At 44.1% G+C, this 16239-nt stretch overlaps 1 protein-coding gene across 14 annotated transcripts in view; it reads left to right on the forward strand.

Moving 5' to 3' along the window:
* Nucleotides 1-9479, forward strand: part of Dlg2 (discs large MAGUK scaffold protein 2) — a 1686730-nt gene extending 1677251 nt beyond the window's left edge. For all 14 annotated transcript variants that reach the window (XM_026784310.1, XM_026784311.1, XM_026784312.1 and 11 more), the window contains 2 exons: nt 3096-3187; nt 4910-9479. In XM_026784310.1, the coding sequence (XP_026640111.1) occupies nt 3096-3187; nt 4910-5016 (199 nt within the window). In that variant the 3' untranslated portion in view covers nt 5017-9479. The remainder of the gene's footprint in view (nt 1-3095; nt 3188-4909) is intronic.
* The last annotated feature ends 6760 nt before the right edge of the window (nt 9480-16239 follow it).

The following is a 16239-nucleotide window of genomic DNA, read 5'->3' on the forward strand; positions in this document are numbered from 1 at the left end:
GCCTACCTAAGGGTTGGCCTATGAAATGGGCCTAGGCAGTTTCTTTATTAATAAGAAATCATTCCCACATCAGATAAGTCAATAAAATTAGGAGCTGATGGGAAAACATTGACCACAATTACCACATAGGAAACTGTGTTGTTAATAAAAGAGCCCTCCTGTTACTACTCCAACAGCATGCAGTAAACTTCTCCTGAGCTGGGTATCACAAAGTTAGTTAACAAGCACAGATGTCATGATGGAGAGTGGTTTATCAACTGTAGACAGCCACACACACAAAGCTATGCAATGCTAACATTAAGAAGAGAAAGGTAGCGATTGCCTCTTGGGAACAGCATCATCAAAGCTCATGTCAGAAATAGAAATTAGTCCACGTCACAAACACACTGCAGGACCGATGGCTGCCTAGGGAAGTAAAACCTGAGGGACCAGGAGCACATTAGTCCAGTGTGACTTTGGGAGACAGCCCATCTGGCACTTAGTGGAAGAGCTGCTTCCTTCCCTGACTACCAGATGACTTATTTAGTTCCGCCTTAGGGTCCTGTCACAGGCACTTACCACCAAGGAAAGCTAAGCATGCCAAAGGCTAGATGCCACAAGAGGACAGTGCCTTTGGCATTATTTGCTGTGGCCATATTCATGGACCCCCACTGCAGTGGTAATGGTGCCCAGCCCCATGCGCTCTCATTCCTAAAGGCTGGCTGTTTGTGGTTCACTCTCTCCTGAAGCTTTTACTTCAGGAGCCACGCTGTCCTGAATTGCCCATCCCCCAGGAAGGGCCAAAGCTCGGTCAGCTGGAAGACAAGGGTGGCAGCTGTCACTGTGAGTCAGGGACACACCATCGCACACATTACTTCCCGTGTGCACCAGCCACAGAGCTTATGAGCAAGCACACAGCTGCCTCTTCCGGGGAACATCAGTTCAAGGCCATATATGAAAGGGATGTTTCCATAATGGGCTGCCTTCTGACTTCCAGGCCTTCCCCATTGTGATGAGATGCTTTACTGTGCACCCTACCCCCCCCCCCCGCCAAAGGTCTTTTATGGCTTTGTGCTCATGATGCATTGTGTTTACCCCTACGTGTATCTGTGCCATGATTGTGTTTATTTGCCTCAACCACCATTTAGTCCTTCCGTCACTCATTCAACGAGTGTTGAATCAGCCTAATGAACAAGCCCTAGGTTCCTCCCTCAAGGAGCTTGAAGCTTAGTCGTGAACTCTGAGGAATGTGATAGGACTATTCATAGCAACAAGGTTCAGGAAACACCTACTTTGGACGTCAGCTCTCTGTGCCATCCAAACTCATGCCCAACTTCTTTCTTCACATAGCGAAGCTTGGCATCTTTTGGAACATGGCTATCACATGACCTCTGTTCTGTTAGACTGTGGTTGTGGGAAGGGGCTCAACTTCCTACTCCAGGATCCTGATTACCTTACAGATAACTTAGGGGTATCCCCTGACTATTCCAGTCCCCATAACTTGGACTAGCAAAGGGATTGACTAAGCCCAGGCACTCCAAACCTAGGATCTCTGGCCCCTAAGTGGCATGCAAGGCTTGGATGCTTCAGAAATGTACCTAACCTGGCAAACAAAATGTCTATTCATTTGGTTGAACCTTTACTCTCAATGCCTAGAGATTCTGAGACGATAACACTAATACTGGTTAGGAGTCAATAAGTTCATTGTAGAAAGAATAGAAAAATATCCATTTTCTTCCCACCTTCTTTGTCCTTGAGCCTAGGTAGCATTTAAGGTATCATATGTTCAAACAACATGTCTATAGACCCAACTAGTAGAAAAAGAGTCCTGGGTATAATTCCTTTTTAGTCATTTTCCTACCTAAAAAAAAAAAAAAAAAAAGCAAGCAGGCATCAGAGTTTCTTTCTGTTTGGGCTTTTAAAATGTATTCTAATTTAGAGATGGTAAGTATATGTGTTGATGGGATATGGTATAATAGTTGTATTCATAAGCACGAAATGTCGTGGTCAAGTCAGGTCCCTCAAACGTTTGTTGCTTGAATCTAATCTTTAGATCATTCCAAATCCCTATTAGTTGCTTTGAACTAGCCAGTCAATTGCTGTCAACCACATTTACCCTAGTGTGCTATTAAACATTAGAAACTGTTCTGACTGGACTCTATACCTACTATGCTAGAGATCCTTCTACACCAAGCTCCTCCATTCTAGCTCACCATTTGACTAAATCGCTTGATTATAGTCTTATTTGAAGACATTGTGGTCCCAGCACTTTTCAGTTATTCTGTGTCCACTGGAGTGTCCACCTTCAGCAGACACTCCCACTGTCATCTGATCATGAGAACAAGACGTTCTAGTCACTACAGGCCTGCCTCAACATTTGGAGTTGAGTAGTTAGAACTGCAGAAGCCTCAGGGGTCTGCTCATCTTAACATAAGGCTCTAGAAGCTCTGTTTCTGCTCACCAGATTTGTATGGTGGGTAAACAGACCTTAAGAGGGATGACGGCAAGGAACTAAACCTTTTGTAAGGTTAGAATCTGAGAACAGGCAAATCCGGTCATCTGGGGTATGGTGCTGCCTAACAAACCCAGGTACCCTCCCCCTCTTTCCTCCCTCTGACCACTTCTGGAAGACTGTCTTCAGTTCTGTGTCTTACATATATTTTAGGGATGGGGAAATCTACCCAAAGGAAGTTTAGGTTTAGAAATACAACAAAGAAGTAGCTGGAGGACAGTCTGTTCTGATGAAGCAGAACCTCAAATGACACACAAGTGCTTCATTTAAATACTCTAAGGCCTGCTGGAGAGGAAGTTCAGTCTCGCTTTAGGGACTTCAGGAACCAAACAGACCACACCAGGGTCTACAGATCACAAAGAGACAGGTTCCACTTCCATCCAATATTACACACGATGCCTATCCTCCAAGAAAGTGGATGCCCTGGAAAGGAACCCTCAATGCCTGAAAAGGTTCCACCAACAATGAGTCCTAAATGAAGCCTCAACGGCTACCAAGATTAAACGATGCCTCCTATGGGGTTCTTTATTGGCTATACGTTTTAAAATAGGAGGGATAAGGTATAGTCTCTTCATGTCCTAATAGCAAACCCTCATTTTCTCAGGGAGATGAATAAGCGTCTAACAGAGGAACAAGCAAAGAAAACCTATGACCGGGCAATTAAACTAGAACAAGAATTTGGAGAATATTTTACAGGTAAGTTTCCTTGGCCCAGATACTACAAGAAAAGAAGATAAGTTGACTGCTATTGTACTTAGAATAGGTTCCATGCCTGCTAAAGCTAAGCCCCAAAACTTTCTAGTTGAGATTGCCTAGTATTTTTTATTTATTTATTTATTTTTTATGCTGTCTGCCTCATCCAGTTGGTTTAGGGTTCTGGATTCTCTCCTCTCTGAGTCAGCTGTTAGCTCACTCCTAGTTCTCCACTGGCTCTAAACCACGAATGGCAGATGCCCCTGAGCTATCTTCCCACTACTAAGGAGATCTTAGGCATGATGCCTCACGAGACTATCTCCCTGGTAGATTCAGAAAACTGGAGAGGCTCAGTCTCAGACCTCAGCCTGTCTCCTCAGTCAGGAGCATGAGGAGGACATGCTTGGAGATGTTTCAGTTAACGCTGTTGCAAGTTCAATAATAGCTTTTGATTTTTTTAAAAGTGTCTTTGGCAACATGCTGTTTTCAGGATAGAATACATATTTCTTTATGGATGTCCTGAGCGCTCTCTTCTTCCCTGTACTCATGAAACACTGGCTAAACCCAGAGGGAAACCAGCCTTGGTGAAATTTGTCTTGTAGCGGATTCGCAATGATTTATCAACAAGATAGAGTTTGCGATGTAGTAGAGTATTTAACTGGCTAACACAAGGCGCCAACTTTAACCCCTCCAAATACAACACCGTCTAAAAATAACATTAAATATAACAACTTCCCTCATGAATTACTGGCATGAAATGAAATGGGTTTTGATGTAGTTATTTTGAATCATATTCAGAACACTAAAGGAGCCAATAACAGGGCAGTCCACAGCTATTCTTACTTAAGTTAATGCTAAGGTTTCTCTCAGTAATGTGAGTGATACGTCATTCTAAAAGATAAAAGAACATCCAGATGGGAAAAATCAAAGGGCTGCAGAGATGGCTCAGCAGTTAAGAATACTTGCTGCTCTTCCAGAGGATCAAAGTTCACTTCCAAGGTGGGAAAATTAAGTCAAAATAACGACTGTTTGACTCATAGTTTGCATTCATGGGTAGAGTACCATTAGTGTGATCTGAAGATTGTATTTGAAACCAAAAGATGCAAGCCCTATTTCAATAGTAGTTTGTCTTGAAGCCTTGGTAACAGATGGGTCATGCTGATGTTTTGGAGACCCAAGTCCAAGATAGTATTTATTCAAAGGAAACAACAAAATGTGTTTAAATCTATGCTGAGAACTGAGTGTTTTTAGTAATTTACAGTTAACTCAACATTTCTGTCTAAAACTCTTATTATTTTCATATCTATACAAGACCTGAATTTCTGCCTTCACTAGAGTGAATTAGAGAAACCCTATGGCCAGACAGGGAGTTTTCCTTCTGAAATTGCCGTGTGCTGTGCTCTGCTCCGGTGCCTGGTTAGAGTAGGCATCCATGAAACGAGCAAATGATTCATTGCTAGAACTGGGAATGAACACAGAAAGTACTAACATTGGGACACATTTATTACTGACCTAGGGCACAGAGAGAACAGACTGTTCCTTGTAGGCATCATTGGCGTGACCACGCTCCTGTGACCGGTCTTTCTTACTTACTGGAAGAGGACATTAAGATTCCTGATGAGTTGTCTGTCACTGATTTTGAGTTTCTGTTGTGTGAGAGATCACTGACTGTCCTTACCTCAAGGGAATGCCTCCTAACTCTGGGTGTTTCTGTCTTTGTAACAGCTATTGTCCAAGGAGACACCTTAGAAGATATATATAACCAATGCAAGCTTGTTATTGAAGAGCAGTCTGGGCCTTTCGTCTGGATTCCCTCAAAGGAGAAGTTATAAATTAGCTCCTGCACCTCTGACAACGGCAGAAGAGCATTTAGAAGAACAAAATATATATAATATAATACTTGGAGGCTTTTATGTTTTTGTTGCATTTATGTTTTTGCAGTCAATGTGAATCCTTATGAATGTACAACACACTGTGTGAAGCCATGAAGGAAACAGAGGGGCCAAAGGGTGGGACGGAAAAGACATTGCAGGAAGGCTTTGGTTTGCTCAAAGTACCAGGTGTAGGGATGAACCTCCGGCGGGCTCTCTGCCCTAGAGATGGGCAGCCTTCTCACCCCAGCAGATGTGCAGAGCTGATTTAGCTGCAGAGCTCTCTGTGGTTTTTGCTTTAAGAAAAGTTGCCAGCACTCGAACCTCACCAACCTCCCCCCTTACCCACACCTCTGTAATTGGTACACTTTGAATTTTATAACTATGCACATCCTTTGATTTCTTAACAAGCAAAGGAAATAAGGAAACCAGAAAGAGTCCCTTTGGAGGAGACGTACTACCAGGGGAGGCGATGGCTTAGTTTCCTTGGCTGGCGTGTGCAAAGACAAGCGTGTCGTAAACCGGGCAGCGGGTGTGCAGGGCTGACCTTGCCGAGGAGGGGATTCCACCTGGACTAGCTTTATGATTGTCGATTTTGCCATTTATAAGCTGAAAGATGGCACTAACGATGAGAATAATTTATACAATAAAATATATTAAATGTATAGAAATGAATTTCTATAGGTTAAAAGTTTTGTGAAATATTTTGTAAAGATGAAGAAAACCATTGAAAGACTAGATGTACGTACTCTCAGCGGATGATCAAATTTGAAAATTTGAGGTCGCACTCTCCCCTTTTGTTGCCAGTGACCCATTCAGAGCATCAGCGTTCCCCCCAGGTCTGCCTAAGACTCCTTCCTCACCCACCTCCTCATCCCCATCCCACTCACACGCTAGTGATACGCTCTTATGGGACACATCCCTTAATAGTTACCCTCATGATATTTTTGGAAGAGATATTTTTCTGTTACTTTTTTTAAAGCCAATTGCTTTTCAGAGATAAACTCACACAGATAATCAAAAGGGGACGATTGCTTTTCTCCAGTTAAATAGCCTGAGCCAACCATGTAGATAGTCAAATTCAACTTTTGTTCCTAGTCGCTTGCATACAGTTCAAGAACCATTCAGTATTCCGGCAAACCAGAAGTCATTAGGATTATCTTTTCTTTGTTTCACAGAGCAACTAGGTGTTTTGTAACAGCCCAGGTTGGCATTGCAGGGGGAGACCTGTCCTAAGATGCGCTATTTCTCTGAGGAAGAGAAAAAAAGAGAAGTTATCTGGTTGGGAGTGGTGAGGGATGCACTTTCCTTGTTTAGTACATAGGGCAAACCACAAGGCAAGGATAGTTGATGACTTTGAGCTCAACCAATTGAACTGCCTTCCTTAGGGCTGCACCTGGACCAAGTTCATTTTTCTAACAATTATGATAATGATGATTTGGGGGATTAAAAAACCCTCCTGAAGCCTATAAGCTGAAACATAAGAGTTAGCTTCCCACTTTAGCACCAATGGTGACGTCAGCACTGGTTCTGCCCAAGGTGTTCAGAGAGAGACTTTTTAAGTGTTATTAATAACTACTCATACCTGGGTTCTCTACATACCCAGGTTAAGCCCCATCGCCTTATTTCTGGGGTACATCAAGACCTGGCAGGGATTCTGCCACACTGTGCAGCCAACCAGCATGTAGGCTGGAGGACAAGAACAAAAGACAGAGCCATCAGAGTGATGGGGCTTCTTCTAAGTTAGAACATCGGGGCTTACAACTGAGTCTCTTTCCAAAATCAAGGGTCGTTCATACCATTGTCTGCCTAGCTGCAGTCACCAGAACAAACATTAAAATAGCCTCTGCCTATATGGTCTTGGGGCTGCCTTTGCAGCTGTGCTTTTCTTTCCCCCTCTCATAGGAGAGTTCGGTGTTCCAGAGATAGCCTTTCGAGGGCTCACAATGCGAAATGATGCTCCCATGCCTGCCAATCATCAGTTTCAGGTCGAGGCCAACTTCCATCAAGATTGCTCTCCGGAGTTCTCTGCCACTAGAATGCCATTCCTGATCCCAGCTCTCTTTATAGGCCACCACGATAACTTCTTTGGTTTCTCCACTGAGCATGCAACCACTTTAACCTTAGAGGACTGTCATTAACGAGTAGATGTTTTCTCCAGTTGTGCGGTGTGCTTTCCATTTGATAGTATTGCTGTGGCTGAGTACAATCAAATTGAACCACAAACCATTGGTTTTGTAGTAATATAATTATTTATTTTCCCAGTGTAGATGCTTCCAGATTAGCATTAGCACTGATTTTTTATGTAGATTTATATAAATATATATATACATATATATTTGCTTGAAGACTCGCCAAGCACCTTGGTGAGAGGGTCTTTCCTATAGAATTCACTCATCCATTTTGTTGTGTTGTCTTGCGCTTCCCAATGTTGAGGTCTCTATGGCTCCAAGGAACTGGTGTATTTTGCAGCAAATCAAACATCTATGAAAATGGCATGAAAGTCACCCAGATCCCATCTGGTGCAAATGCGCCTGGAGCCTTGGGCCAGACTGGTGCTAACACTGCAAACTTTGTCCGGAGCTCTCCCCAATCTGAAGGCTCACGGGGGGCACAGTGTCACCTTCTCATGCTGGGCCCTTTCGGAAAAGTGCCAGATCGCGTCACTGGTGCTATTTTTCATGCTCTGGTACAATGTGTAGCACCATGGGGGTCTCAGCTTTACCAAAACTGAAATCTCACCTGTCAGCCAATTATCGCTGAGGCATTCATTCGCTTATCGCTCTTTTCCATGAGAGTTGACGGCCTACTCTTGGAAGGCCTTTTCTCCCGGACCCAAATTCAGGGGGTTGGCTCTATCCACTTGGCAAGCCCATCTAGATGAAGCTGCACTCAGAAGCCTCTGTGAGCTGTCTTAGATCCTACTGCCAGCCCTTCAGGACGCAGCCAGGGATGCTCTACCCACCTCTGGCGCTCACCTGTTCCTTCCCCTCATTTTATCTACGGCTTTCCTTCTCTCATCGCCTCTTCTATCCTTCCTGGGTTGTGGGCCTTGCCCCTCCTCTCTCCCCTTTCTTTCCCGGTCCATCTCTTCTTCACCGCCATCTCCTGCTTCCCTTTGTATCCCTTCCTCCCAAGCTCCTCCTCCCTCTTCTCGCCTCGCACCGATTGCTGCAACCCACACCCTCAATTTCCCTGTCCTCTAAAGGGCTCAGGCTGATTCAGACAGCAAGTCCACGCAATGGACTAACAACGCAAATCCTTGGGGTCACCATTTTACTTACTCAGCCCAGAAAGCAAAGCTGAGTGTGAGGCCCTGACCTGGAGACAGCCTGCACCACTGCCCTGGCAGTGCTGATGCAAGAGCTGCGGGCCCCTGGCACCCGGAAGCCTCTGCCTGGACCCCCCAGTCTCCAGGAACTCCCTCCCAGCCCCACCCAGGCTGAGGATGCTTTCTTTTAACAGAGGCAAACTCTGGCCCCAACAACTACTGTCATAAACCTCACTGAAGCCATGACACCGCCCTGTTTTGGAGAGAGAGAGATTTCCCCTCCTTTCTTTTTTTCATTTCCACCTGAAGCCCCTTCTGCTTTTCAGCTGGTGATTGCTCTGGTGAGATTGGATGGATATGAACATCTTCTTTACTGTCTTGGTCCTGCCTAAAAGTTTCTACAAAACGCATTTAAGCCGAGGACTAAGACAAAATTCCTAAATTTATTATACTAATGAGTCACTCACTCCTGGGGAGACATCAGTTCCCTTAAAGCATGTGGAGTGTCTCCTGTGACAACTGAGTCTCCAGGAAGCTCCGTAGAGAATTCTGTGGGTATGCATCAGTTAAGATGGTAGATAAGGGATGCATACCGCGTAGACACGTTACATGAGGTACAATTCAACGTGGTTGGACACACATTCACACTTCAATCTGTAAATATCCTTCCTCACTGAAACCTGTGCTTCAGGAATCCTTTCTTGTACAGCTGTGCAGCTTCTTGTAGCAGCTGAAGACAAGCTAAGGCAGGCAGAAAATGTCGCCGACGATCAGCTGAAGGAGTGCAGTATCTCCCTCGCAGTTCAGGAGGCCAGACAGCCAAGTGGCCCGGTTGACTCCCACTGGGATGGAAAACTTTTCTTCTTTTCAAATTTGTGTTTCCTAAGTGTATCTTACCTTCTGAGTGCACCAGGTTGTACCCGTTAGATCCTTTTCCTATGACAGTTTTTTGTGCTTCTCCCTGACAGGATGTTTTCTCCACCGAGCTGTAATGCGGGAGGGGAGGGGAGGGAGTTGGCGGAGAGGGACTTACTCCGGGCCTGGCTGGAGTTTACAGAGATCCTGCACAGCTTATACTCCTGTTAAGTGTAAATATTCAACACTTCCATTCCATTTGTGTAAAAAAAAAAAATAAAGCACACACGTTATAAAATCAAGATGTATATTTCCTACTCCGTGTGTCTGTGAGTATTTATTCAATTCCCCCATTGCCGGTGGCGCCCCCATTGGAAAGCTGCTTGATAGCGTGTTTATAAACATGTCGCGCTTTGCTTTCGTTCATATTCAAACATTTCCTACTTTATAGCAAAATTATATTCTCCCAAGGCATAATTTGTGTTATTTCATAAGAGAATCACTCATTTCTATTTTTACCAAATATGTCTGATTTCAGAGCAAAAAAAAATGCACTTAGAGTGTGTTTGCCCTGGAAAACACTGGCACCGCTGAGAGGAGCTTGACAGGGCTGCATTTGCATAGTTTTCAATATTTGATTATCATCCTGCCTGCTTTTAATCAGAAGTTTTTTCCAAGAATGAATAATGCATTAAAAGTTAGGCTTTCTAAGACATCTTCTATATGAAGAAAAAAATTCCCAATATCAGAATGTTTTTTCCCCTTTGTCTAATACTTAAAGGCACAAAGAAAGGCCTAATTTGGAGACACAATGTCATTCGTTATATCCTGGGGCCACAAAATATACCAGCACCAAAGATCTGAGCACATAAAAAGTCACATAAAGGAACCTAGATCTGCCGGTCCTAACCTCTTTGGTTTGAATGTGCTCTGTCTTCTTGGCATGTAGGTAACACGGGTGTTAGAGCTGGGGTCCAAAACAGATTCCTACCATGGAGGGGTGAAAATGTATCCATCAAAGCAATCACTCTCAATTATGACATGTAATACATAATCACATATCTGGAGCACCAACTCTGAATCCAGCTCAGCCGATCATACCATCCTGGCCATCGCTGTGAGCCAAGGAGAAGGCTGAACGATGCTGTCCTTAGTGCTTAGGCAAAAACATCAAGGCTGCAGGACCAGCACAGCGCAAACCTCCAGTTGCGGCAATTCAATTATTGTTGATAATTCATTCAGCCTTGTCTGCTTTAATATCAATGTAATTCGTTACAAAAGACAGATTAATTTCAATAGCAAGTGTCTCTTCAGAAGAAACGAGCTGAAGGAGGCTGACTTTTGGGTCCTTTCGTTTTTACGTCGTGATCACTCTAGAAGTCTCAAAGGCTCACGTTGAGCTGCACATCCCTGAATCTATATAGGTCTAGCTAATAATCTGACCTGTGCATTGACAGGACCTCATAGACCAGTGATAGAACTAAAAGACCAAGGCACAGAACCAAGGAGGACTTGTCATGGGAGATTCCTGTTGAGGAAATTTGGTTAGATCGCCAACTGTATGGGACAGAGTTTTTCTCTGGAGATATGTGACCAGTAAAATCCAGATGGGGTCTGGGAGTGAGGAGGGCTTGCTAGGGCCAGGGCATGATTACCTTCCCCGGATCTTCCGGATCTCCATTGTGAACTAGGGGAGCGGCAGCTCAGAGGCAGTGTTGCAGCCTCGTTCTGTATTGGAAGTGTATTTTATTGATTGGCAACTGTTAATAAAACTGACATGATCATAGAGTTCCCTCTCTTATTACCTGGGTGCCATCGGGTCATGTATCTCCAGAGAAGACCACACCCATTGGGCCGAGCTGTCCCATACAATTGGCTATCGGACTGAATTCCCACAACAGATTCCTGCTTTCTTGATACAACCAGACAGTCTCCATGGGAAGGATGTCTTCCACGGGTCAGAACAGATGGGGCTTGTGGTAACAACACCACCCCTGCAAGTCACCTCTCTTTTAGGGACATCCCAGAAGGTAGCACTGCTTTCCTTAAACTGGCCTCTCCCATCAAACCTTATGGCAAATCCAGGCTCTGTCCCTAATTCCCCTCAGCATATTTAAGACAACGTTAAAATAACTTAGTGAACTTTGCTAAATCTTTGTTTGGAATAACAAAGAGAAATAAAGGATATTTTTATCTCTGACATGAGCCTAGTGCCCTGCACGACAAAGGCCGTCTTTCCCCACTTCCCAGGAGTTGTCCCCAACATAGATGCAGCAGAATTATCCCTCTGTGTCCCTAGCTGGCTCAGCAGCAGCTGGAGCAGGTGAGCTGTCTGTAATCTCCATCCTTCTTGCTCCCACATCTCACTACAAATAGAAGCAATTCACTGTGACTGTGATTGCTTTTACACAGTAACCTTCAATGGATAATTTGTAGCATATCAATAACTCAAGCCAAAAAAAATCTGAGTTCCAAGTCAGGTACCAGTTCCCTCCTGCCCCTATATCCAAGACTTAGCTGCCCTATTCTGGTTATATGGTTGGATATATATAAGCTCAATGGTAAACTTTTGTTTTTTAAGGCCTGTTTTGCACATTGCAACACTACAAAGCTGATCTTATCAGAAGTTAAACAAAGAAACCTGCAGTGTGGAAATCTGCATCCTTCCGAAACAAAAGAGAAGGGAGAAAGGGTTTTTATTTTCAAGGAAGCATCTTAAATTCCTTGTGATCCTCAAAAGCAAACAATAAAAAATGTCCTTAGTGTAGACTTCGAGTCTCAGGAAGAGGGAACAGTTAATTCCATAAAAATATGAAACCAGGCCGGGCGATGGTGGCGCACGCCTTTAATCCCAGCACTCGGGAGGCAGAAGCAGGCGGATCTCTGTGAGTTCGAGACCAGCCTGGTCTCTTGTTGCTCCAAAGCCACAGAGAAACCCTGTCTCGAAAAACAAAAAAAAAACAAAAACAAAAACAAAATATATATATGAAACCAGCTTTATTAACTTTATGCTCCACAGAGTTTTGGGTAGTCGGAATTCAAACCACCAACTATTAAAGACAAGGACCATGGGCCTGAAGTCAGATTTGAAAGCAATTTAGGTAGGATTAGAAGAAGATCATCTTGCCTTGGAAATCCTAGTGGAGAAAGCACCCCAATCTAAAGGTTATTAACTATGAGAGCTTTCTGGACATGGTGGCAAGTATGTATAATCTGTTGACAGGTTACAAGAATATCAAAGACACGGTATCAGTCGTGAAAAGCAAATCATCTAATCAGGAGTATAAGGTTGTAGAAAGTGTCATGTGTAAAACTGGGGACAGCTGACACATTAAGAATTGGCGTGTTTAGACTAGGGGTAATGATGTATATCCATTAATCCCAGTCAGTATTCTAGAGGCAGAGGCAGGTGGATCTCTATGAGTTCCAGGCCAGTCAGAGCTGCATAGTCAACCCTGCCTCAAAAAAAAAGTGAACTGAGTGTTTGGTATTCAGGCCAACACTTCATTCCAAGGCTAGCTAGCAGTTGCAGAAAGAAAATTTTCCAAGTAGGACCAACTAGGTGGCTCAGTGCTTGCCACACGAACTAGCCAGCTGAGTTCTATCCTTCATCCCCCATGAAGGCAGAAGGAGAGAACAGACTCCTGCAAGCTGCCCTCTGACCTCTACAGATGCCCTGAACACACATCCCCCACACACACACACATCATGCACACATACGCACAAGGATGATAAATTCAGACTTTACAAGAGGCAACTTTTCCAAAGGGAAGAGTTTCCAAAGAAGCTGGAGGGTTTAGTTGTTTATCATTCCTTATTCTTCGGGTCAAATTATAAACAGGTGCACACAGCCAGACCTAATTATGTACCTCTGCAAAGAGTAAAGCAAAATACAGAGTAGTATGTCTACTCAAGGAATAGAATTCCCATCACAGAGATGTGCAAAAAAAATTATACAGTAGAAATGTTGAAACAAATCAGTGAGCACATAAAATCTCTGAAAGGGTGACCTTGATATCTGGGAGCAAACCCCTCACCTGCTAACAATTTGCTCCATTACTCTCTTCCTTCTCTCTCTCTCTTTCTTTCTCTCTCTCTCTCTCTCTCTCTCTCTCTCTCTCCTCTTTCTTGCTCCATTTTTTTAAAGATAGAATTTTATGGTGCAGCCAGGTGGTGGTGGTGCACGCCTTTAATCCCCTTTAATCCCAGCACTCAGGAGGCAGAGGCAGGCGGATCTTTGTGAGTTCGAGGCCAGCCTGGTCTACAAAGGGAGTTCCAGGACAGGCTCCAAAGCTACAGAGAAACCCTGTCTCGAAAAAGAAAAAAAAAAGAATTTTATGGTGCAGTCCTGGCTGAATTGGTATTCATTATATACTGGCTACAAGCTCGCAGCAAGAGTCCTGCTTCAGCCTCCTGTGTTTTGGGATTCCATGTGTCTATCACTTTGCCTGATTTCTACTCTTCCATGAGTAGCTTTGGTCACAGTATTTCATGACAGCAACAGAACAGTAGCTAATAGCACATGTCCAGTGAGGAGTAGGGGGGAAATGTCTTCTCCAGTCATCAGAAATGGGTCCCCACTGCTCCTGGCCAAAAAGTCTTGGCTTCAGCCCTGTATATATCAAGATCTTCCCATAAAGCAGAAAAGCTGTTGCCAGTGTCCCAACCTCAGCACCCATCTGTGCTTACTCTGGGAAATCGGAAGAGTTTCTTCCCCAACATAGTCCTGGAAAGTCTGTCTATGAAGTGCTTAAAAAACTTGATCCCTGGACCAAAAGGTGGTCGCCTTTTCTATGAGCTTCATCTCCAGGATCGTACCAGCCAATGCTACACGCCTCAGTTCCACAAGGATTTGTGACCCAGGAGATCAGCGACATTGACCCACGTCATTCAGCTCCAAGACTACAAATAGTAAAGCTACAAGACCTGCCTCCAGGGTTGCTCAACCCATGGGACCTAGAAAAGATCTCCTGCACATTCTGTATTATCTCGAAGTAAGGATATCTGTGCCACAAGACAAAATGTTACCGGCAGGTGCCTAGCCACTGATAAGGATGTAGCTTCTTACGCCCAAGGTCCTAACATAATTTCTCTTTGTTCCTTAATTCTTGGAAAAAGTACTATCTTGGTCCTACGGTTTCAGAAAAGTAACCACCAGGCTGCACGCCCAAGCATCACCCACTGGCACACTGGACCTAGGGAAGTTTCCTTTCTCTCAAAACCTTGAGCCTGTTGCCGGTAAAGAAAACACACAAATGCATAGAACTCAATAGAAGAGCAGGTACATGAAAAAGAAAAGAAAGTAAAACTTAATTACAGCAAAACAGGTCAGGGAACCCTGATTGCTCTTCGAGCTGATGAGGGAGAGGGACTTGATCGGGGGAGGGGGAGGGAAATGGGAGGCGGTGGCGGGGAGGAGGCAGAAATCCTTAATAAATAAATAAATTTTTTAAAAAAATCTATGTTGCTATGCTTCATTTTATGTATATATTAGGAAACAACAGCAAATGTCTCTCACGGGGGAGGTTTAAGTATTCAGTTAAAAATAAAATGTAAAAGACTTTGAGGCAAAATAAATATTTAAAAAAAAAGAATTTCAGAACAATAAAAAAAAACACTATCAAATAGCAAAGACAATAAGCAAGGCAGAAAGGAATTAGGAATATATGTGAGATTAAAGAAACGTCCAGGCCATGACTGCCAGAAACCAGGCAGGTCAGGCTCCCAGGGACCTTTCCCATTCGGTTCCCTCAACCGGACACACCCTGCCCAACCACAGGCCACACCTACCAGAAGACCTGGTAGGCCTGGGGACATTACCTACCCTTTTGGTTCCCTGGAGTAGACACCCCCTGTAGTTCTTGTCCAGAAGACCAGGTATTCTACCCTCCACAGACCTCCTCTACTCTCTAGCTTCCAACAGACCCAATCCTTAGTTGTCCCTCCCACCCCTTACCCCTGTGTTCCAGTCCCCAATTTCAACATACATGCCCTGACTAAATACAGGCCTTAGCTGCCAAAAGACCAGGTAGATTGCCTGCCAACGGACTTTTGGTGCACCCCCTCTTCACTATCCACAGTCCTCAAACCCTTCTCAGGGCCATAGCCCCCCTCCCAACTCGGGCAGAGATTCCTTGCTGGATCAGAGGTCTCACCAGCTGGCCACAGGAACTCCAGGTAAACCACCCACCCACAAACCTTCTCCACTATCTCAGCGTCTCCCCCAAACACTATCCCCAGCCCCCACTCTCCATTTCATCACCACGTACTACCCTCCAGCTCAGGTAGAGACTCCCTCCCTGCTGGATCAGAAGTCACACAGGCCGCCAGAATTCCAGCCCCCATCTTGGGTGGAGATCCCCTGTTCAACCTTAGGCCAAAGACCAGAGAGGAAACAGAAACCAAGGAAGACAACACCCATTCAACAAAGACAAATCCAGAAACCAGCACCGAGACCTATAATCACCCCAAACCCAGGTGCCTAGATGCCATCATCAGAACACAATCAACCACAGCCAAGGCAATATGTCACCACCAGAGCCCAGACATTCTACCATAGCAAGCTCTGAATATTCCAACACAGCTGAAGCACAAGAAAAGACCTCAAGACCAACTGTATGAAGATGATAGAGGTCACTAAAAAAGTGAATAAATCCATTAAAGGAATCAAGGAAAAGACCAAAAGAAGTGCAGGAAATGAGTAAATCCCTTAAAGAAAGCCAAGAAAAAACACAGTTGAAGGAAACAAATAAATCTGTTCAAGACCTTAAAGGGGGAAACAGAAGCAATAAAAAAAAAAAAACCACACACACAAAAATGAAGGAATTCTGGAAATGGAAAATCCAAGTAAGTGAACAAGACCTACGGATGCAAGTATCAACAAGAGAACACAGGAAAAAAAAAAAAAAAACAAGAGAACACAGGAGATGGAAGAGAGAATTTTAGGCATTGAAGACATGAGGGAAGAAACAGATACATCAGTCAAAGAAAATATTAAATCTAAAATTTTCCTGACACAAACAGAAAATCTGAGTCACTATGAAAAGACCAAGCCTTAG

The sequence above is a fragment of the Microtus ochrogaster genome, chromosome 22 (genome assembly GCF_000317375.1).
Source record: "Microtus ochrogaster isolate Prairie Vole_2 chromosome 22, MicOch1.0, whole genome shotgun sequence".
In the NCBI taxonomy this organism is placed as follows: Eukaryota; Metazoa; Chordata; class Mammalia; order Rodentia; family Cricetidae; genus Microtus; species Microtus ochrogaster.